General features: G+C 43.6%; 1 protein-coding gene across 1 annotated transcript in view; it reads left to right on the top strand.

Annotated features, from left to right (window-relative positions):
- The first annotated feature begins 1239 nt into the window (after positions 1–1239).
- Positions 1240–24301, top strand: part of LOC310784794 (cell adhesion molecule CEACAM20-like) — a 59176-nt gene continuing 36114 nt past the window's right edge. Inside the window, exons 1-5 of the mRNA XM_083645842.1 lie at positions 1240–1359; positions 2062–2400; positions 16579–16754; positions 17651–17792; positions 20563–20853. Of these exons, the coding sequence (XP_083501968.1) occupies positions 1311–1359; positions 2062–2400; positions 16579–16754; positions 17651–17792; positions 20563–20853 (997 nt within the window). The 5' untranslated portion in view covers positions 1240–1310. The remainder of the gene's footprint in view (positions 1360–2061; positions 2401–16578; positions 16755–17650; positions 17793–20562; positions 20854–24301) is intronic.

Here is a 24301-nt window from a genome sequence, read left to right as displayed (position 1 = left end):
GTGCATTTTGGCTAAATTGTAAATATTTAATATGGTATTGTAATCTATTACATGACAAGAAATATCACATCAGCAAAATATATAGATATAAGTTATAATTATATTTTTAGCAACATATAACTTACTAAAATGTATTTCATAATACTTATAGTTTCTTAGATGACCAAAAGATGAAGGAATTGTATGTTAATGCCAGAAAAAAATTGTTACCTGGCTGTTTTTGTGCCTTTTTCACAACCGCTACATTAGTCCCCCGCCTGTGCTTTATTTGTCCCTCCACTGCGGGACAAATTAAGCATTGCGCAGCTTCTGGTTGCCGTCTGATGACGTCTGATGTATTGACCCGTGGAACGAAACTACGGTTGGTAATGCCAGAGGACATGTGTAGGTTGCTTACATAAAAATATTGTAACTCCAGCTGAAACAATCTTTACACAATGACAAAAAAAACAAAAAGTGCTTAATTCGTCCCGGATCTCCCCTAATGGATTACAGTCTCATACCACATGAGAGCAGACAGACTTCAAGCCCAGCCAACTCCTGTGTGCAGTGAAAGCTGCACTAGTTACAAGCAGTGTAACCAGTGAAAGCATTTCATACCAGCAGCTCTAGACAGTGTTTATATAGACAGACAGTACTAGTCAAATGCTTGGATACACTCTGTCATTTAAGTGATGGGAAGGCGTGTTCAAACTTTTGACTCTGTGTGTGTGTGTGTGTGTGTGTGTGTGTGTGTTTCTAAAGAAAGAAAAAAATGTGTGAATGACAGATCAGTTTTTGAACCATTGACCTTTGTCTAGGAGCTATATCACAATGTAATCCACAATGACTTGCACCCATTTGTGTGTGTGTGTGTGTGTGTGTGTGTGTGTGTGTGTGTGTGTGTGTGTGTGTGTGTGTGTGTGTGTGTGTGTGTGTGTGTGTGTGTGTGAGTGAGTGAGTGAGTGAGTGAGTGAGTGAGTGAGTGAGTGAGAAAGAGAGCGCCAACTGCTTTGGCAACATTTCTTTGTTCCTGCCAATAAAGCTATTTGAATTTGAAAGAGAGAGAGAGAGAGAGAGAGAGAGAGAGAGAGATAGAGAGAGAGAGAGAGAGCGAGCATGCATGTGTGTGCATGAATGAGTGAGTGAGAGGTGTGGGAGGGAGGAAGAGACTGAGCACGCGCGTGTTTGTGTGTGTGTGTGTGTGTGTGTGTGTGTGTGTGCGCGTGTGTGTGTGTGTGTGTGTGTACCTAGCCTGGGTGTGTCTTGCTAAAAGCAGCATAGTGGCACATTTCTCTCCGTCGCCTGCTGGGAAGACTTGAAGCGTCCTGATGGATCTGCTCAACATGAAGACACTTCTGTATCTCCTCTCTCTCATTGGTAAAACTGAATACTTTGTTTATTTATCATTTAGTTACAGACTCAACAGACATGTGAGGAGGGGAAGTTTGTGCTGTTTGGCTGCGCGTTTCTTACTTTGTTCATGGAAAATGTGTGCTGCAAGTTGCCCCCGAGGGGTGTTTTCTATTTACTCAATGTTGCATTCAAACTAAAATAATGTAAAATATTTTCTGTGGGAACTACAATATGTATAAGAGGAAGTTAAAAGTCATATTGCGACTTCAAGTGTATCTGTGGTTCTCAATAATGACTTTATAAGTACTGTATGCTTTTTGAGGTAATCTTTTGAGGTAAATTTTTTTGAGGCAATCTCATACTCATAGGCTATGCTATAGGCCTATAGTTCCCTTGTCTGTAGTATCCTTGTCATGTATTATTCCCCTGCAGTGTACCCTATGTGGTGCCCAGTAGTGACTTTACGTTATGGTGTTTTTTTTCCCTTGAATTTGGTTTTTCCTATATAGTATCGCTATAACATTCCTGCAGTTTTGTATAGTATCCTTATAGAAGTGACAAGGAAGAAGAAGTTATTATATTTTTTGAAAAATGTTATTTGATTTTTGATTTTTTCTTTTTCTTAATCAAAACCGGCCATATAAAGATGTGGGAGTGACATATCCATACCTTTTGACTGGTTAACAAAACAGAGAAGCAGCTTGAAACTGGTATTGTTCATTTCAGGAACCTGTGCCTGTGCGGGACACGCCCTGCCGGACGGTCCGGTGGACGGGGTTCTGGGGAGAAATGTGACTTTCAAAACCCGACTGGACCTCAAACTGCCGGCCATCGCCATTATCTGGTCTTTCAGTGAGGACGGGAACCCGATACCCATCATTACCGCAACCTCAGTAGCAGCAGAGAAGGTGGCCGATGGTTACAAGGGGAGGGTGTCCGTGGACAAGGCCAATGGCTTCTTGACCCTCACCGGTCTGCAGGCTAAGGACAGCGGGGACTATCAAATCAATGTGGTGACGGCTGCCGGTACAACTGAGACCGGGGAGACCCAGCTGCGAGTTCTGGGTGAGTCTTTACTTTTGGTCATGAGATGGACAGTTCTGATCTAACGTTAGCTGTCTCACACTGCTAGTTAGCTGCACTTCAGCCCATTAACATTCAAAGAGAGCTAGTTGTCATCGCCCAAAGAAAAATAAATCAACGCTTCAGTTCGATGGTATTCGACCAATCACGAAAATATAAATGAATAAAATAAAATCAGTAAAAAAATACATTGTCCAATTTCCATTTCTGCTCAGCAGCTAGCTAGCTAGCTAGGATTTGACTTGTTTGTTTACCAGGTGGAGCTATTAAGTGACTGCACAGGTGACACAGAAGTGGGGAAATGAGCGGATATCGGCCTTATTTTGACCTGCAGAAGTACTGACAGGTAGGCAGAAGTACAGGCGGGTAGGCAGAAGTACAGGCGGGTAGGCAGAAGTACAGGCGGGTAGGCAGAAGTACAGGCGGGTAGGCAGAAGTACAGACAGGCAGGCAGAAGTACTGACAGGTAGGCAGAAGTACTGACAGGTAGGCAGAGGTACAGACGGGTAGGCAGAAGTACAGACAGGCAGGCAGAAGTACAGGCGGGTAGGCAGAAGTACAGGCGGGTAGGCAGAAGTACAGACAGGCAGGCAGAAGTACAGGCGGGTAGGCAGAAGTACAGACAGGCAGGCAGAAGTACAGGCGGGTAGGCAGAAGTACTGACAGGTAGGCAGAGGTACAGGCTGGTAGGCAGAGGTACAGACTGGTAGACAGAGGTATAGACAGGTAGGCAGAGGTATAGACAGGTAGGCAGAAGTACTGACAGGTATAGGCTGAAGTACAGATAGGTAGGCAGAGGTACAGACTGGTAGGCAGAGGTACAGACTGGTAGACTGAAGTACAGATAGGTAGGCTGAAATACAGACGGTAGGCAGAAGTACAGAAGGGTATAGGCAGAGGTACAGAGTAGGCATTATCATTTGTTGTGGGTCTTGAGAGACACGCTATGGTGTTGTTGGTGTTTTTCCCATTAAGCAAAGCCGCACTAAATTGCCAGAGATTTGAATGGAGTTATGTTTGACGTTCTGAGCATAGTATAGGAGCATGTAACTGATGAAGGCATCCTGTTGTTGAGATCGGCCAATGTAGTAACTCATTATGTTGCGTAGCAACTATTACATTCAAGGACTATATTGCAGTTAATCATATTATTATTTTCATTTATTATCGATTAAGAATAAACGTTGTATTGAACATTTGTGAATACTTGGCTTGGTGCCTGGCTAACCACACCTCTTGGCTGTTGTAAAAATCAGTGTAAACTGGTCCTGCTGCAGGAGTGGCTTGTTGCTTCTCTTGAATGAGAACCCGTGTTTATCTGAAGAAGGCTTCGCTCAATAGATCCACCACATCTTATGTTTAAAAGTTTTCAGTTTCATGATGACAAAATGTTCTTCTTGCTGTATGTTCTCTTCCTCTTAGTAGTCAGTGTACTGAGAGCCTAACCCCACTAGATAAGTGATTCAAGGGAGATTCACAAAAAAAGATAGTTAGTTGGCCAAAGGCAGCAGCAATGCTTACAGTAGGTTATGTTACAGTAGGCTATGTTACAGTAGGCCATGTGCTTACAGTAGGCTATGTTACAGTAGGCTATGTTACAGTAGGCTATGTGCGGAAGATGGGTCAAACTTTGTCACTTTTTTACCCATGGGTAAAAAAAAAGTCTTTCTTCATGCTGCTTAGGGTGTGGCACCCTCTGCTGTGGTGGCCTACTTACGTGATAGTGGTGGTGTGTGTGTGTGTGTGTGTGTGTGTGTGTGTGTGTGTGTGTGTGTGAAGGGGGGAGGTGTGTGTGTAGGTGTGTTTGTGTGGGTGTGTGTGTGGGTGGGTGTATGTGTGTATGTGTGGGGGGGAGGGGTGTGTGTAAGTGTGTGTGTGTGTGGGGGGGGGGAGTGTGTGTGTGTGTGTGTGTGTGTGTGTGTGTGTGTGTGTGAAGGGGGGGAGGTGTGTGTGTAGGTGTGTTTGTGTGGGTGTGTGTGTGGGTGTGTGTAGGTATGTGTGTATGTGTGGGGGGGAGGTGTGTATGTAAGTGTGTGTGGGGGGGGGGGAGTGTGTGTGTGTGTGGGGGGGGGGTTACAGCTGTCTGTAATACAGTGACGTCACTAGCCGCTTTCGCACACAGATCGTGCAAAATTGCAGTTCAGAAGGCCCGCAAAGCCGGCAGCCTCGCCACAGAAATTGCTTTCTTACACAGCCAAGCAGCACTGCCACATTCCCGTCTTGGGGTGTGCTTTCAGGTGACAGCCACTGCTCCCGGATTGAAAGGCGAATGGAGGCATCTCCACCCAGCTCCTCCTAGCCCAAATGAATATTTTCATAGGTTAGTGTAGCCTAGGCTACTGTATGATGAACGAATTCATTCAACAACCAAACATCGCTGATGTACGCCAGCCAACACCGTGCAGCTGCGGTCGTTAAGGATCAAACTGATAAAACAGAAAGTGTTGTCCACATGCAGCATGGTAACAAGGCTTTCAATATTCATCTGATCGACTTTATGGATCACAGATGCACCATCATGTAGCCTATTAGGTACAAGGCTAATTCTTATCTTTTGGTTCCAGTCTTTTGTAAAGCAAATTATTCCCATGAAGTAGCCTAATTAGCATCCGTTCTGAAAGACGACGCCCGCATATCAAACAGTTGCAGTCTGCATAACGTTACTCATCGTCGGGAGAATAGTAGGCCTATAGGCTATAAATGCACATGACTACTATAACGTTAGTAGTTTTTGTAAGGGAATGCACAACTGGCTAGCTAGACAGATTGCAGTTCTGGAGCTGGTTTCCAGATGGAATATCCTCAGACCAACTCGCCACAGACAGCTATATAGTCCTCTGAAGCTTATTATTATATCCGTTAATTTTACCTACTAATGTCAACATCGTTTGAACATAAAGCCTAACCTACTTACTAGGCACGGAGCATTCCTCCTGGCCGCCTTTTTTTACTTTCACGTATGGTGCATGAGGTGATTTCCCCTGTATTTGTTTTATGAATGAGCTGACCATTCGTACCATTCCGGCTTGCCGCTCCTACGCTTTCAGGTGGATGCGGGTTGCAGGGTAACCCGGTGCTGTGACTAGGTCCACTGGTGGAACGAAAGGCGTACAACAATTACCCACCAACCCGCGTTCACAACTTTCACATCGGAGGCGCAGATCTCATTTTCCATGCATTTTACAGCTTTCAAGGCCGGTGTGAAAGCGGCTACTGTGTTGTTGGTTTTTATGCCAACTTAGGGCAGCTTAAAAGAGAACAACAACAACAACAACGTTCAGGTTTAGACAACCCTGCAGAACCATAAATGTCAGTTTTGGCAAATCAAGCAGTCCCTGAGTTGTTGCTACATTCTGTAGGCTATATAAAGATAATAACATTCTGTAGGCTATATAAAGATAATAACATTCTGTATAGGCTATATAAAGATAATAACATTCTGTAGGCTATATAAAGATATTAACATTATGTAGGCTATATAAAGATAATAACATTCTGTATAGGCTATATAAAGATAATAACATTCTGTAGGCTATATAAAGATAATAACATTCTGTATAGGCTATATAAAGATAATAACATTCTGTAGGCTATATAAAGATATTAACATTATGTAGGCTATATAAAGATAATAACATTCTGTAGGCTATATAAAGATAATAACATTCTGTAGGCTATATAAAGATAATAACATTCTGTATAGGCTATATAAAGATAATAACATTCTGTAGGCTATATAAAGATAATAACATTCTGTAGGCTATATAAAGATAATAACATTCTGTAGGCTATATAAAGATAATAACATTCTGTATAGGCTATATAAAGATAATAACATTCTGTATAGGCTATATAAAGATAATAACATTCTGTATAGGCTATATAAAGATAATAACATTCTGTAGGCTATATAAAGATAATAACATTCTGTATAGGCTATATAAAGATAATAACATTCTGTAGGCTATATAAAGATAATAACATTCTGTAGGCTATATAAAGATAATAACATTCTGTATAGGCTATATAAAGATAATAACATTCTGTATAGGCTATATAAAGATAATAACATTCTGTATAGGCTATATAAAGATAATAACATTCTGTAGGCTATATAAAGATAATAACATTCTGTATAGGCTATATAAAGATAATAACATTCTGTAGGCTATATAAAGATAATAACATTCTGTAGGCTATATAAAGATATTAACATTATGTAGGCTATATAAAGATAATAACATTCTGTATAGGCTATATAAAGATAATAACATTCTGTAGGCTATATAAAGATAATAACATTCTGTAGGCTATATAAAGATAATAACATTCTGTATAGGCTATATAAAGATAATAACATTCTGTAGGCTATATAAAGATATTAACATTATGTAGGCTATATAAAGATAATAACATTCTGTAGGCTATATAAAGATATTAACATTATGTAGGCTATATAAATGGTTGCATTCGGTGTGTTGGATGGGTGTTGTTGGAGACCTCTGTACCTCTGGCACAGCAGTTGTTTGGCTCTTACAAGGCAAGATTCACACTCACACACACACACACACACACACACACACACACACACACACACACACACACACACACACACACACACACACACCCACCCACCCACACACACACACACACACACACACACACACACACACACACACACACACACACACACACACACACAGATCAGAGATTCTCTAGGATGTCACCATGCTTGAGTTTGAAGTGAGTCCTTATCTCATGATAAATGAGGACATGGCAGACATGCAGCCAGTGAAGCATCAAATTTTGATGTATTTGGAGTTTGCATGAAACTCTGTGGGTGCTCTCACCCCCCAAACAGTGTCCACACACTAGGGTTGTGCGATGTCACCTAAATAACCATCGCAATGGTTCTACAGTGAAACATCGCGATGGACGATGGCATTGTCGTTGACGGAGGGGGGGGGGGGTTAATTAATGATCTATGAAGTCCATGCGGTGCCGTTTGGATAGGCTACTACTACAGCACAGAGCCAGGCGACTCAAACAGTAGGCTATCACTACCAGCAATATTGAAAGGTGCAAAACAATCAAACGTTAACGTTACAGATCGTGACCAACAACGTGTGTGTATTTAATTTAACTAGCTGGCAGAATTACTGGCAGCTAACGTTAGATTTGTGTGGGCTCAGTTATGTACCTAACATTAGGTTACGTTAAGGAGAGATAGAAACACAGCAGCAGGCAGCCACACAGTATGTAATGGAGAGAGTTCCTGGAAACAGGTGAGTTGAATTCCCAGTTGAAGACTTGTAACAACATTACTCACATTGGGTTGAAAACAGGAAAGAACGTGAAGTTTCTTCTTTCTTAAGATTTTCACAACACAACCGACTTCTGCTTATCTTCTCTTCCTCTCCACTTTACCGCTTCTCTGAACTGGGGATAATGTACGTTTTGCCGCTTGTTTAATGCGTCCCCCGTGTGTCGTGGTTGAGTGGAGATAGCCTTTTTTATTATTAAATCTGCCAAATTTTAATTCGAACAGATAATCACGATGGTCCGATGTAGAAGGGTCAGAGGTCGATGGGGGTCGGCCCATGGACGATGGTCGATGCCATCGTCCATGGTGCCAACCCTAGTCCACACAAAACATTTGTACCTGCCTGCTGCCAGAAATGAAACATTTGGAAAACTCCTGTAAATACAAATAGGCTACAAGGCCAAAACATCCATAGCTCAGAATCAGAAACAGCTTTATTGGCCAAGTACACATACAAGGAAATTGGCTCCGGTTCGCTTAACTCTCAGTGTACTCTCACACAAACTTAACTCTCAGTGTACTCTCACACAAACTTAACTCTCAGTGTACTCTTAACTCTCAGTGTACTCTCACACAAACTTAACTCTCAGTGTACTCTCACACAAACTTAACTCTCAGTGTACTCTCACACAAACATAACTCTGTGTACTCTTAACTCTCAGTGTACTCTCACACAAACTTAACTCTGTGTAGTCTTAACTCTCAGTGTACTCTCACACAAACTTAACTCTCAGTGTACTCGTAGTCGTAACTCTCAGTGTACTCGCACACAAAAGACTTAACTCTCAGTGTACTCTTAACTCTCAGTGTACTCGCACACAAAAGACTTAACTCTCAGTGTACTCGCACACAAAAGACTTAACTCTCAGTGTACTCGCACACAAAATACTTAACTCTCAGTGTACTCGCACACAAAATAAAATAAAAAGTAGACTCAGGCTAAAACAAACAAGAATCACAAAGGATAATTAAACATTAGCATTAAGTACTATATACAATGCAATAATAATAATAATAATAATAATAATAAGTGTATGAAAGAGCGTCTATGTTGCAAGTGTGTGTATGAAGGGAATATGAATATATATATATATATATATATATATATATATATATATATATATATATATATATATATATATATATATATATATATATGTAGTAGTATATATGGATATATACAGTTGGATATATTGATATAGGCAGTATTAGCTAGTAGTAGCTGCTACCTGTGTAATTTTGTGATTTAAGGACCTAAATCTTTCTTATATCAGTTCAAAAGAGTTATTATACTTGTTCATTCATGCGCTTGTTTGCGTTGTTGTTATTGTTGTTTTTTCTGTTCTCATTTTCTTTTTTTATGACTTATGTGTGTTCTCTCTCTTTTTTAAGAGCTGCACTGAAGCCATTTCCTATCAGCTATGGCATGGAATTCTGAATCCTTGTGCCTGTTTGGGTGGACGTTAAACTTAGAAACGTTATTTTCCTCCCAACCAAGTAGCTACAAGTTCGTTTTTGCTTCTTTTTTACGTGGAAAACAAGAATGACTGTTCATTATTGTTGATGCAGGATATTGGTGTTAGTTTCACAGTGTTTACATAGAAAACTGAATGGAAAAACAGTAATATAAGACATTGGTGCTTCTCAGCACACTGACTACTGACACTAAATACAATGATGTTATTCATGGACACACAGCTCCTGCCCGTGCAAGCTCTGTTGACTCTATCTCAAGCTGAACTTATATACCTTATATATATTGTCTGTCTTACTGTCTGAGTGTCCGTCTTATTGTCTGACTGTCTGTCTGACTGTCTGTCTAACTGTCTTACTGTCTGACTGTCTGTCTGTCTGACTGTCTTACTGTCTGTCTGACTGTCTGTCTGACTGTCTTATTGTCTGACTGTCTTACTGTCTGACTGTCTTATTGTCTGACTGTCTTACTGTCTGTCTGAATGTCTTATTGTCTGACTGTCTTACTGTCTGTCTGTCTGACTGTCTGTCTTACTCTCTTACTGTCTGACTGTCTGTCTGTCTTACTGTCTGTCTGTCTGACTGTCTGTCTGTCTGACTGTCTGTCTGACTGTCTGTCTGACTGTCTGACTGTCTTATTGTCTGACTGTCTTACTGGCTGTCTGACTGTCTGTCTGTCCGACTGTCTCACTGTCTGACTGACTGTCCGACTGTCTGACTGTCTGACTGTCTGACTATGTTATTGTCTGGCTGTCTTACTGTCTTATTGTCTTACTGTCTTGTTGTCTTACTGAGATATGTTTTAATACATCTGCTTTTAGATGAGATAAGATTGGTTCTTCGTCCTCAAGGCTAGCTCTCTGTCGTGATGTCACTCACTGGCCCGCAGATCATTAAGAGCTTTTGCTATTTCACTTCAGGGCCAAATACTGTAACGCTATCCTAAATCCCTCCTGTGTTTTGACGCTTCTTCTTCAGGCTTATTCATATATCCAGTTACACTCATTTGCATAGGGGAGTCGCCTGGTAAAAACCACCGCTTGGTAAATCACTCTTTCTACTCTCCAAGTTTCCATTCATTCATTCATTCTAGTGTCACTCTTCCATTCATTCATTCATTCTGTCACTCTTCCATTCATTCTTCCGTTCATTTTTCACTCCTCAATGTTGTTACTGCCTACTGTGGTTCAACACCTTTTCACACCGCATTGCAAATAAGCACAATGTCTCCCCTCTCTCTCCCTCAGCCTCTCTCTCCCTCTCCTCTCTCCCCTCTCTCCCTCTCCTCTCTCTCCCTCAGCCTCTCTCTCCCTCTCCTCTCTCCCTCTCCTTTCTCTACCTCTCGTCTCTCTCCCTCTCCTCTCTCTCTCCCTCTCTCTCCCTCAGCCTCTCTCTCCCTCTCCTCTCTCCCCTCTCTCCCTCTCCTCTCTCTCTCCCTCTCTCTCCCTCAGCCTCTCTCTCCCTCTCCTCTCTCCCTCTCCTTTCTCTCCCTCTCGTCTCTCTCCCTCTCCTCTCTCTCTCCCTCTCTCTCCCTCAGCCTCTCTCTCCCTCTCCTCTCTCCCCTCTCTCCCTCTTGTCTCTCTCCCTCTCTCTCCCTCAGTCTCTCTCCCTCTCCCTCTCCTCTCTCTCCCTCAGTTTATCTGCTTCAGTTTCTCTCCCTCTCCTCTCTCCCCCCCAGTCTCTCTCCCTCTCTTCTGTCCCTCTCCTCTCTCTCCCTCAGTCTCTCTCCCCCTCCCCTCTCTTTCAGTCTCTCTCCTCTCCCTCCCTCCCTCCCTCAGTCTATCTCCCTCAGTCTCTCCCCCCCCCCTCTCTCTCAGTCTCTCTCTCTCAGTCTCTCTCTCTCTCTCTCTCTCTGCTGTCAGAACTGGTTGCCACTCCTTTCCCTTCCTACAGGCCTACATTGTTCCCACACGCCTGCCGTTGCCTCGTCGTCGGTAAACAGCCCGTATACTATAGATGGAACTAAAGAATGAGGAGAACGAGTCCAGCAGGTCGAGTCACCTGCGATTTGCCCCCACTAGTGATGCGCGGGTCAGGTTTTTTTAAGACCCGCCCCAACCCAACCCGTCATTGGAGCCAGCCCGCCGCGCCCGCCCCGTTAAAATATCTGAAAATTCTGAACCCAGCCCAACCCAGCAGCCCGCAACGGCCAATTTAATGTAATATGTCTCCGGACTCAGGAGGAGCACAGCGGAGCTTCCAAGGTGTGCAAAGCAGCTAATAACTCTGTCTCTCTCCCCCCTCTCTCTCTCTCTCTCTCTCACACACACACACACACACACACAAACACACACACACACACACACACACACACAGACACTCACATGCTGCCCTGCGCGACAACAGTTGTAGCCTAGGCCTGCTCTGGATGAGTTGCGCTGCTGCTTTCATGTCGGTCTTTCTTCAATTAATCCATGGTCTTCAGATAGCGCGACCGACTACGCTTCCCCAAAGTGCGGATGGCGTGACCGCGCAGTGTTTCAAATGGAGGTAGCAGGTAGAGAGGTAGGCACTAGGCAGGCTACAGAAACAGTTCTTATTCTTCCCCATTTATTTTAATTAGTTCATGCGCTCTCAATTGGCCATGTTGCAGTAGTACTAAACGTAGTAGTGCAGCATGCGCACACGGCTTGCAGATACGGCCAGACTCGCTGTCTGATTTCTTTTAATTACCTCATGCACACTCAATTGTTCACAGCCTACTCACGTTGCAGTAAAGTTGACAAATAGATCACAGTCGAGTCCACCTCAGAAAATATGCGGTGGCATTATATGGACACTTCAAATAATAATTACAGCGAATAATCCTTCCAAAATGTTTGTTTTACCTCATTGAAGCGTTTCTTTACTCCATGTAGGCTATAGAGAGTGCAGCAGGAGTCTGTCTGATTGTGTGTACCTACGTGTGAGAGAGAGTTAATGTCTTTAAGGTTAATTACTCTGCGTGTTTCATTGCTCTAAATTATTTAATAATGTTGCTTTGTCACGTTCTGAGCCTGCCCCGCCCGCACCCGCGATATTTTCATAATTTGCCAACCCAGCCCGCCTGCGGGGCGGCCCAGCCCGCGGGACCCGGCAGGTTCTGGGTGACCCGCGCATCACTAGCCCCCACTGTCTTCATTCACTCCACTGTCTTCATTCACTCCACTGTCTTCATTCACTCCACTGTCTTCATTCACTCCACTGTCTTCATTCACTCCACTGTCTTCATTCACTCCATTCAAATGTTGCTTTGAAAGTGTGTGTGAGGAGAAAGCAGCCTCGAGCGGGCAGCTTATCCAAATGGCCTTGAATTTAATCATGCTTCCATTCAGCGTGTGGTCACTGCGTTGTCGTAGAATTTCATCGATGGAATTACACGTATACGTCTAACAAAGAAAAGTTTAGTCGACAAGGAAAGATCCAGTCTGAAACACTTAAGCAGTGTAAATGGCGATGCATGTTGCGTTCCTGTAGCCTGGTATCCAGCCCCATTAGAATCACAGTTGTCATCACTCTTCATATGGGGTCTGAACCCCACGCTCATCCACTGTGTTTTTCTTACCGATAACGCATTACAGAGCGCTGCACCAACACACCTGTATGTTAATAGCTAGGCTAGCTAGCTGTTAGCATGTTAGTTATGTGGCAGTAAAACGCCACTGAATGACCAGTTCGATTTAACTGTCAACCAGTTCGAGTCATGCTCTTTCCATAAAGCCCACCAGCTTTGATATCTGTTGGCTAGTTGTTGATAATTATAACAATATGGTGGCTCTAAAATAACATTTTTATCAATACGGTGAGACTGTCATGGAGGCTGTTTCCGGTATTTCAGCTCTGGACCAGACAAAGAGTTTAACAAAGAGAGAACAAACAGAGAGCTGCTGTCATTGGGCTGCAGTGGAATAATCGGTGGAACAAGGTCCCTCATAGAAGAGGAGAGAGTTTCTCCACCCACAGGCGCAGGAGAGAGACCAGCATGCACTGCAGCAGAGAGACATGTTGAGTTCCCACAGGCGCAGGAGAGAGACCAGCATGCACTGCAGCAGAGAGACATGTTGCCCGCAGGGGTGCTTGAGATAATTTCATGGGGTCCCCATCCCCAAAATGAGCAGTAGTTTTCACTGTTATTTCTCTCTCTAAGAGAGTAAGTATAAGGATGATGTTTTCCCTCATATGTTTCCCTCTCCATCCTGCTGATCACCTCACCTATAGTCTAAGTAAGAGTGAAAGTTTAGCATTATAAAAATACTTAAAAAGTACAAATCCTAAAAAAAACCCTACTCAAGCACATGTACTTGAGTACTTTTACATGAGTACTTTCCACCTCTGGTTGCCAGTAGGTGGCGCTATGGCTATGCACGTGTCACCTTTAGTACCACAGAAATCCGATACCAGTGAGATCAGTGTTGGATGTAACTCATTACAAAAATAACATATTACAGTACATGTAATATATTACTTTTAGAAGTAACTCAGTAATATAACTTATTACCAATAGGATTCCAGTAATATTATACCAGTTTCTTTGTCAAGTAACACAAGTTACAAATTGAGTTACTTTTTTTTTTAAACCAAATCACATTTAAATAAAGATACAATCATTTCCTAATCAAATTGTATGTTTTTATGCAAATAACCACTAGATGACAATAACAAAGGAAAAGCATAACATTTAGATTTTTGGACGGTTTACACTGACTTCAAGACGGTTGGAATTATTTTTCGGGATGGTTCCATGCAGGCCGATTTTGTCATTCTGCTACTGCTGTTATTCCGGTGATAGTAATGCAAAAGTAGTGTAATAATTACTCTACACAGACAGTAATATTGTAAAGTAACATATTACTTTCAAAGGAAAGTAACTAGTAATATGTAGTATATTACATTTTGAAAGTAACTGGCCCAAAACTGGTGGAGATACATTAATTATCAAAAGGAGGTCACATCGAATAACCTAAATGTGTGTCGAGTCAGAAACAAATAAATGCCTTCAGAAAGACCTTTTCATATGTGATGTAGTCTGAAGACAAACAGCAATATATCAGGCTATCTTGGCTCAATTATTGAGTGTCTATGGGATCAAATAACATAATCAGGATCCCATAGGCATCCAGAAAATTGAATGAAACTAAGCGAGTATCTGGGTGGTGGGGGGATGGGTCCAGGCTTTGTCCGAGGACCGAGGGGAGGCTTGCAGGGTCAGACTTTAGCCGCTTTCACACTGGCCTTGAAAGCCGCAAAATGCACGGAAAATAGGATCCGCGCCTCCGATGTGAAAAGTTGTGAACGCGGCGGGTTGGTGGGTAATTGTTGTACGCCTTTCGTTCCGCCAGTGGACCTAGTCACAGCCAGTGGACCTAGTCACAGCCAGTGGACCTAGTCACAGCCAGTGGACCTAGTCACAGCCAGTGGACCTAGTCACAGCGCCGGGTTACCAGGCAACCCGCCTCCACTTGAAAGCGTAGGAGTGGCAAGCCGGAACGGGGCGAATGGTCAGCTCATTCATAAAAAAATTACAGGAGAAATCACCTCATGCAGCAATAAGAAAGGCATGAGTGAAAGTAAAAAAAGTAGCCTATACAATCATGACTGCAGGGGCGCCAGGAGGAATGCTCCGTGCCTAGTAAGTAGGTTAGGCTTTATGCTCAAACGATATTGACTTAGTAGGTAAAATTAACGGATATAATAATACGCTTCAGAGGACTATAGCTGTCTGTGCCGAGTTGGCCTGAGGATATTCCCTCTGGAAACCAGCTCCAGAACTGCAATCTGTCTAACTAGCCAGTTGTGCATTCCCTTACAAAAACTACTAACGTTATAGTAGTCATGTGCATTTATAGCCTATACTATTCCCCCGACGAACGTTATGCAGACTGCAGCTGTTTGATATGCGGGTGTTGTCTTTCAGAATGGACGCTAATTAGGGTACTTCATGGGAATAATTTGCTTTACAAAAAACTGGAACCAAAAGATAAGAATTAGCCTTGTACCTAATAGACTACATGATGGTGCATCTGTGATCCATAAAGTCGATCAGATTTATTGAAAGCCTTGTTACCATGCTGCATGCGGACAACACTTTCCTGTTTTATCACTAATCACTTTGATCCTTAATGACCGCAGCTGTATGTCGTTTGTTGGCATACATCGGCGATGTTTGGTTGTTGAATGAATTCGATCAGCATACAGTAGCCTAGGCTACACTAACCTATGAAAATATTCATTTGGGCAAGGAGAGCTGGGTGGAAATGCCTCCGCTCGCCTTTCAATCCGGGAGGGGTGGCTGTCACCTGAAAGCACACTCCAGGACGGGAATGTGGCGGTGCTGCTTGGCTGTGTGTGAAAGCAATTTCTGTGACGAGGCTGCTGGCTTTGCGGGCCTTCTGAACTGCAATTTTGCGCGATCTGTGTGTGAAAGCGGCTTTTGAAAACCCCTGGCCTGGGCTACACTATACTTGCGTGTCTTCATGTGTTGCAGGGAATCAATTCCCCAGAAGATCCAGTTGTGATTTGTCAGCAATGGGAATTCCCGTGCGGGAATATTATGAGATTTAGAAACTTCTGTTTTGAGGACTGAGCACAGCGGTACTCCCAAGAAACAGCTGACTGATTCTTCACCACTTCCCCGTCTGTCTGGCCCACAAAGCAGATGTGGAGACGATACAGTAGCATATCTGCCTGGCACACACGCAGCTATGTGTCTGTCCCATTCTGCCATCTGAGTAAAAACAACCTAAGGTTTCTTTTCCGCACTTTAGCCACGCTGACAAAGAGTCAATAGCTCTCAGTAGTAATGACTTCATCAACTTCTTTGATAAACTTATTTGATCTGACGATCACAAAATTATAATACATTCCTGCCCTGAACAGGGCATCCATCCTGTCTCTAATGCAGGATCCTTAGAAACAGCTGTGTAAACCTGGTGTGTTTACACTGTTTCTCTCCAATCAGGCTCCCTGAACTAACTAAGACGATTTCTTCATCACAACCCTCAACCTGTCTCCTAGACCAGGGTCTGGGGGGTGGGCCCTAAATGTGAATGTGAAGTTCACGAGCAGTCCCATGCTACTGTGCTGTCTTCATAGTACGGTGTGCAAAACAATGATCTAAATTTACTCATTTAATCAGTGTACATTTAAAAATATTCAACTAGAATATCTATTATTAAAAGTACTCAATGAGTACTTTTACTTGAGTACTTTTACTTGAGTACTTTCCACCACTGCAATTACTGATCTATTGGCGGGGTCTCTGACATGAAAACATGAAGCGCTGCCTTACAGTGCAGTGAGCGGGACTGGAGCTGCTAACCCTGCCAGCATCATACAGGTTTAAACATGGCTTCACCAGTCTCACCTTCTCCTGTTTCTCTCTTCAGAGCCGGTGTCTGAATTGACCATCAAGTCCGACATCGCCGAGCCCATCGAGAAAAACAGCACCGTGGTTCTGACCTGTTCTGCCAAGGGATCCTTCCTCAAGTTCTCCTGGACCAACGGCACCGCGCCCATAGTGGCCGACGGCAAGAGACTGAAGCTGAGTGATCCTGAGCCAGAGGTGAGGTTTTGCCTGGCTGTGTTTAGATCCTTTTTGCTCGCTGTAACTAGTTAAAACCATCCTGATTCATGAGCTCACAGTGTTTTTCTCTATCAGCAGTTCAGAGTCATTTCAGTGTTGCCTTGTCAGACACGCCTTCAGCCAATCAATCTCTGTTGCCTTGTCAGACACGCCTTCAGCCAATCAATCTCTGTTGCCTTGTCAGACACGCCTTCAGCCAATCAATCTCGGAAGAACGGCAAAAAACGTCATTTCTGCCGAGAAACTCGGCTGGTGCAAACTCCTGTTCTTGTTTAATTGTGGTTATTGGGTCTATTTCTGCAATAACTGCACTTATGACTTACGGTGTAAACTTGCTCGTTGCTTCGGGACATGCAGAGCCATGGGAGCAGCCATTACAGTTATGCCAGTGGCGTCTCTGATTGGCTGGTTACCATGTCCACTATGAGGCAGGTCCCTGAATGATGCACTTGGTCATTTCTGAAAAAGCCCGCCCCGGGCTGAGGCCAGACGCTCCCGCAGAACAAAATAAAATGTGAGTTCACGTGATCGGATGGCTTACCAGGCTATACGCTGTAACACCTGTACCAGGCTACGCTGTAACACCTGTACCAGGCTATACGCTGTAACACCTGTACCAGGCTACGCTGTAACACCTGTACCAGGCTACGCTGTAACACCTGTACCAGGCTACGCTGGAACACCTGAGTTCACGTGATTGGATGGTTTACCAGGCTACACTGTAACACCTGCACCTCAGCTCAGTGGAGTTAATTGAATTGTATTAAACTGAATACGGTATGCTGTGTTTGGCTGATCACGTGCAGGGAAAATTTTCTCATCAGTAATCAAGTAATCAAATGAAAATTAATTTTTTTCATTTAATGGAATTGCAGGAAGAGAACGCCAAGGGCAAGTTGGTCAGCACACTCACTATCAATAAGGTCCTGCGGTGGGACGGGATGGGTTCCATCTACTGCACCGCGTCCAACAAGCTGGAGACGGAGAGGAGCGCCCCCTTCAACCTGTCTGTCAACTGTGAGTACTGCACCTCTGCTGTTGGATTTAAAGGTTGTTTAATAGAGAGCCGCAGGGATGACGTATTTTTGTAGTCAGAACGCGGAAGTCCCGGACTTCCTGGTTCTTCACTGTTTCTGTCTATGGGATTTTTGAATGGGTTTTTGCCGCGATGCTTCAAATAAGGTCTCTGGGCAAGGCAAGCTTAATCAAACGCGAACCAGAGTTCAGTCGGATAGTCTTCACACATGAGGACCACTTTCATGAGTTTTGAAGCGTAAATGCGAGCCCTAGAAGTAAAAAGCTCGAGCTAAGCTAATCCAGAACTACACACTGTCGCATAGGCTTCCACGTCACGTCAGCACTCAACCTGGACTGTTGTGCACTGATTACCCCGGGCTGAACGGGGCTGAACCAGGTGAGGGAAAGAGAATTTCCGTGTTCGTCCTTTGAAGTGGTGACGTTATTGACGTATATATCGCCATCTACAGTGTAGTCTCATTTAACCGTTTGCTAGCTAACCGCCCTTTTAACGGCACGTAAAAGCTTCAAAACTCATAAAAGTGGTCCTCGTGTGTGAAGATGATATTACTAAACACTGGTTCGCGTTTGATTAAGCCAGCGTTGCCCAGAGAGATTATTAGAAGCATTGCGCCAAAAACCCATTCAAAACTCCCATAGGCGAAAACAGTGAAGAACCAGGAGTGGTAGCATCCATGATTTCCGGACTCGTTCCTGCGGCTCTCTATAGCCCCCGTGGTTCAACTGAGAATCAAAGCTCCGCCCACAATGTGTGATTGATTGACAGGTGGTCTGTGGGAAGTGCAGTGCATAGAAACACCACTGAGAGAGGTGATGAGAATAAAGGGGAAAAAACATTTTGGCTGTTTTACAGAAGGTGGAACACACACACACACACACACACACACACACACACACACACCATGCTTCACATTTGGCTACTGTAACTATTTTTATTAACTTAATCCAATCCACACTGACGGCCGTTAAGCAGTCATTTGTCATTCATTCATTAGCACTGATCCTTGCAGTGTTGAACTGAACGAACTCCACACCCACCGGACAACAAAGGAAGTCTAAACTGAGTCAGTTACTCTTCCACAGCTCAAACATGCATTCATTCCACAGCGTTTATTTATGTTTTTCCTACTTGGATTTATATGATTAGTTGCAGTGGTGGAAACAGTACTCGCATATCCTAGAAGTACAAGTATTGCTATTTTACAAAGTCGAAGTTAACCTTCATTTCGCACTAGATTATTGTGTCTGCAAACATTATAAGTTGCAAAATTAACTTCACAAAGTCAAATCAGATTTCTCCTCTCATTGTGAATGCTTCCACCGTTTTTTTTTTGCTTTTGGAGGGACACCATATCTTTTAGAATATTTCAAGTGAAGATACACATGAAAAACAGCTCAATTACAGTAACACAAGTAGCCTAAATATAATTAGATTCTGTTGGTCATTTAGGAGACTGAAACATGCCCCTATCCATCAAATTATATATATATATATATCTTCTACTCTAGTATTTTCTCTGGTCTGGCAGTGGTGATAGGCAGTTTAGATTGTGAACTGTAGGCTTTGTGTTTGGCCCGGGCGCTCCCTCCCTGACTGAGCCACTATGTACACACTCCTGTCCATGAGTAACGCCACAGGCAGTGAACAAATCACATGCTTCACCTCACACAGCCTGTCCTTATTAATCATCAACTCACCGGCTTGGAGAGTTCTCATTGGTCAGACTGTTTGATAAGGCACCAAGCTGTACCGTTTATAGGGGTTTATAGATTCTATAATACACTGACTGATACATACTCGCACCCTGAGCCACTTACACTGAGGATGTGCTTAAGTCACAGCCAGGCAAGGGCATAGCCATTGTACCTCTGTCATTTGAAGTATTTGTGGTTGAAACATGATGTAGGGGCGGGACTTATCGGGGGAAGCGATCATTCAAAATGTGTAAATCAACAGGGTTTTCAGTTAGGGAGGGAGAGGCAGTTTTATTTCATGCATGGGATTGTTCAAAAAATCTGGGATGGTTTTATTGATTTACGCCTGCTGTTACAGCAGCATGATATCAGCACTCAAGAAAAGTAATAAAAAAAGAAGAAGCTGCAAGCAGCCTCGACACGTATTCACAGTACAGCCGCCATCTAGTACAGTGATCGCCTCAGAATCACTCAGGACCACGTCGTCATTCGTTGGTCTATAAACGGCAAACTTAGCATTGTGATGGTGTCACAATGACATCACTGATGATTTCACAATGTCTATGATGTGATAGTGGCCATGCACACAGAACGTGTGTATTTCACATAAGAATGCTTTGGAAAGCATGTCGAGAGCGCTTCCATTGCGCACAAAACACAGCACATGGAGCATTTTTGTGTGTGCTTTGTTTTGTTTTCCCCTGCAGTCACGCGCACAGTTCAGTTCAGGACACAACGATCACACAGACGGTAGCCAGCTGGTTTCGTCTGTTTGATGTTCTTGATTGTTCGCACTGTAAACATGAAAGCCAGATTATTGGCAATTCTGGCAGCAGCAGAGGTTGAAGATCCCCCCTGCAGGAGAAGAGTTAGGAGGAGCGACATTGACGAGCAGCGCGCTTTTACTCCAAATGTTACACTTTTTTTTAGCTTGAGACGCCCAGAGCGCTCTGCCAAAAAACACTAGCCGCCAAGAGCGCTTAAACCCCAGGTGCGGTCCTTTCAGTCCATTTTCCATTTTCATTGTGAACATTCTGAAAGCTTTTCTCCTCAGATGGACCAGATGGGACGGGAATCCAGATGGCCATTAATGAATTCACTACTCATGTGAACTATCCAATTTTCAAGAAGGGCTCCAACGTCAGCTGGACCTGCACCGGCTCCAGCAGCAAGCCGCCCGCCATCATCACATGGAAGCGCGACGGGGCTTTGGTCAAGACTAAAGATGGAGTTCTGGTTCTGAACAACATCCAAAAGGCACAAAGTGGAAAATATTCTTGCGTTGCCTTGAACCCCAAGACCCTGCACACCACCGAATCTTCGGAGTACGCCTTCAGCGTGCTGGGTAAGCTTCCCCTGTCACTGACACACACTCTGTATAAAGAAACATTATTAAGTAACCGATCACTTATTATTTGATGAATCATTTTGTCTATAAAATGGCAAAAATAAGGACAAATACCCATCAAAATGTCCCAGAGCCCAAAGTCATTCTTCATGTCTTCCTTAGTCTGACAGCAAAATGATTGATGTTGTAATGATACAAAACAGAAAAGCAGCAACTCCTGACACGTATGAAGCTGTAAACAGCACATTTTTGGTATTTTTACTCAATGCCCTGCAGCTCGCCGGGCTGGCCCTGCAGCTCGCATACGCAGCTCGGCTGCTGCATGGCCTCACCTGCTCTATTGGCATGCGCAACACACAATTGCCTAACTTTGCGTCATGATGACATCACTCACTAATGACATCACAATGTCTATATGACATCATCAGTGATGCCACAATTGCTCGAATGTAACCAAAAACGCTGCGCGGCCTCACTTGCCCTGCAGCTCGACCGCTGTGCGGGCTCACCTGTTCTTATGACATCACTGATGATGTCACAACTTTGCATCACTGATGACATCACAATTGCTCCTATGACATCACTGATAATGTCACAATTGACATCACTTCCAGTTGAGTGACATCACTTCCAGGACAAAAATCGCAGAGATTGCCCACTTGCTCCCGTTTATTTATGATGATAAGAGACTAAAACAATCGATACAATTAACCAGTTATCAAAATTCAGTCAGATCGATTTAATTTTGCTGAGTCATCTGTATCTAAAGTTCTGACATATGAACAGTGATGAATTGCATACAATACGGAGTGGTAAAATTTGTTCCAAAAGACATCCGTCATCACAGAATAACTTATTTCTTCCATTTATCAATGCTTCTGCTTGACAAAACGGTAACAATATAGCCGTTTTCCCACAAGCATACCGGAAAATTACCTGTAAGTCAATATCGGACATTTCCCTGAATTTCCCTTCACACCTTAGCGCTCGCATGTGGGAATCAGCTCGTCAAATAGCCGGTATGTTGGGGGGCGGGGGGAGGGGGGAGCTTATTTGGGGGGTCGGCAAAACTTGCCACACAATAAAATCACACTCGTTTGACTCAAGAGCAGCGTCAAGCCAGCATAAAATAAACAGCCGATTTCCTCCCTCCCCTCTGCTCGAGAGAGGGGAGCAGCCACACAGGACAGACACAGCGAGAATGGCAGGGGCTTGCAAGCTGCGCAGCCCAACGCTTGTATGTATGTAGAGAAAGCATGAAGCGAAATGTGGAAGTAGTTTGCTTTGATGTGCGCGAATGATTACATGATGCACGCTGGAAGTGAACGTTAAGCAACGTGTGTACACCTCGCCCGCATGAGAGAAGGACCCGGTGTCGCGGAAAATGACTGGACCCGTTCTCCACTTGAGTCCGCTATAGCGCATACCGCTCTTCTGACTGGTTCGAAACTGGTGAAATGTCAGCGACGTCGGGGTCGCGCTTATAGCGGTACAACATCTTTCCCACATGAAGGCATTAGACCACGTTCCGGTCATTTTGCGGTACAAAGCGTATGTGGGAAAAGGGCTTATGATTGATGGATGCCGTCCTCAGTATGAGGGAATATCATTGTTATTCAAATCTAAATGTTAATTTTTAAATCAAGTTTGGCTGCGGTGTAAACCCGAAAGTCTTTTCTTTATGATTTAGGTGCATCGATTGGCCACTTTAGCTGACGACACGTCTTACGTTGTTGGTGCCGCCATCTTAAGCATTGCGGATTTTCCCGTTCAAAACTGGTATAGCACTGCCTCGTCTCTACTATCTCTGGAAGAAACCCATATAAACTGGTATAGCACCGCCTCGTCTATAGTATCTCTGGAAGAAACCCATATAAACTGGTATAGCACCGCCTCGTCTATACTATCACTGGAAGAAACCCATATAAACTGGTATAGCACCTCCTCGTCTATACTATCTCTGGAAGAAACCCATATAAACTGGGATAGCACCGCCTCATCTCTACTATCTCTGGAAGAAACCCATATAAACTGGTATAGCACCGCCTCGTCTCTACTATCTCTGGAAGAAACCCATATAAACTGGTATAGCACCGCCTCGTCTCTACTATCTCTGGAAGAAACCCATATAAACTGGTATAGCACTGCCTCGTCTCTACTATCTCTGGAAGAAACCCATATAAACTGGTATAGCACCGCCTCATCTCTACTATCTCTGGAAGAAACCCATATAAACTGGTATAGCACCGCCTCGTCTATACTATCTCTGGAAGAAACCCATATAAACTGGGATAGCACCGCCTCATCTCTACTATCTCTGGAAGAAACCCATATAAACTGGGATAGCACCGCCTCATCTCTACTATCTCTGGAAGAAACCCATATAAACTGGTATAGCACCGCCTCGTCTATAGTATCTCTGGAAGAAACCTATATAAACTGGTATAGCACCTCCTCGTCTATAGTATCTCTGGAAGAAACCCATATAAACTGGTATAGCACCGCCTCGTCTATAGTATCTCTGGAAGAAACCCATATAAACTGGTATAGCACCGCCTCGTCTATAGTATCTCTGGAAGAAACCCATATAAACTGGTATAGCACCGCCTCATCTCTACTATCTCTGGAAGAAACCCATATAAACTGGTATAGCACCGCCTCGTCTATAGTATCTGTGGAAGAAACCCATATAAACTGGTATAGCACCGCCTCGTCTATACTATCACTGGAAGAAACCCATATAAACTGGTATAGCACCTCCTCGTCTATACTATCTCTGGAAGAAACCCATATAAACTGGGATAGCACCGCCTCATCTCTACTATCTCTGGAAGAAACCCATATAAACTGGTATAGCACCGCCTCGTCTATAGTATCTCTGGAAGAAACCCATATAAACTGGTATAGCACCGCCTCGTCTATACTATCTCTGGAAGAAACCCATATAAACTGGTATAGCACCTCCTCATCTCTACTATCTCTGGAAGAAACCCATATAAACTGGTATAGCACCGCCTCGTCTATAGTATCTCTGGAAGAAACCCATATAAACTGGTATAGCACCGCCTCATCTCTACTATCTCTGGAAGAAACCCATATAAACTGGTATAGCACCGCCTCGTCTATACTATCTCTGAAAGAAACCCATATAAACTGGTATAGCACCGCCTCGTCTATACTATCTCTGGAAGAAACCCATATAAACTGGTATAGCACCGCCTCGTCTATAGTATCTCTGGAAGAAACCCATATAAACTGGTATAGCACCGCCTCATCTCTACTATCTCTGGAAGAAACCCATATAAACTGGTATAGCACCTCCTCGTCTATACTATCTCTGGAAGAAACCCATATAAACTGGTATAGCACCGCCTCGTCTATAGTATCTCTGGAAGAAACCCATATAAACTGGTATAGCACCTCCTCGTCTCTACTATCTCTGGAA

Source organism: Poromitra crassiceps, assembly GCF_964638095.1.
Source record: "Poromitra crassiceps genome assembly, chromosome: 11".
In the NCBI taxonomy this organism is placed as follows: domain Eukaryota; kingdom Metazoa; phylum Chordata; class Actinopteri; order Beryciformes; family Melamphaidae; genus Poromitra; species Poromitra crassiceps.
This window is presented reverse-complemented; position numbering and strand designations above follow the sequence as displayed.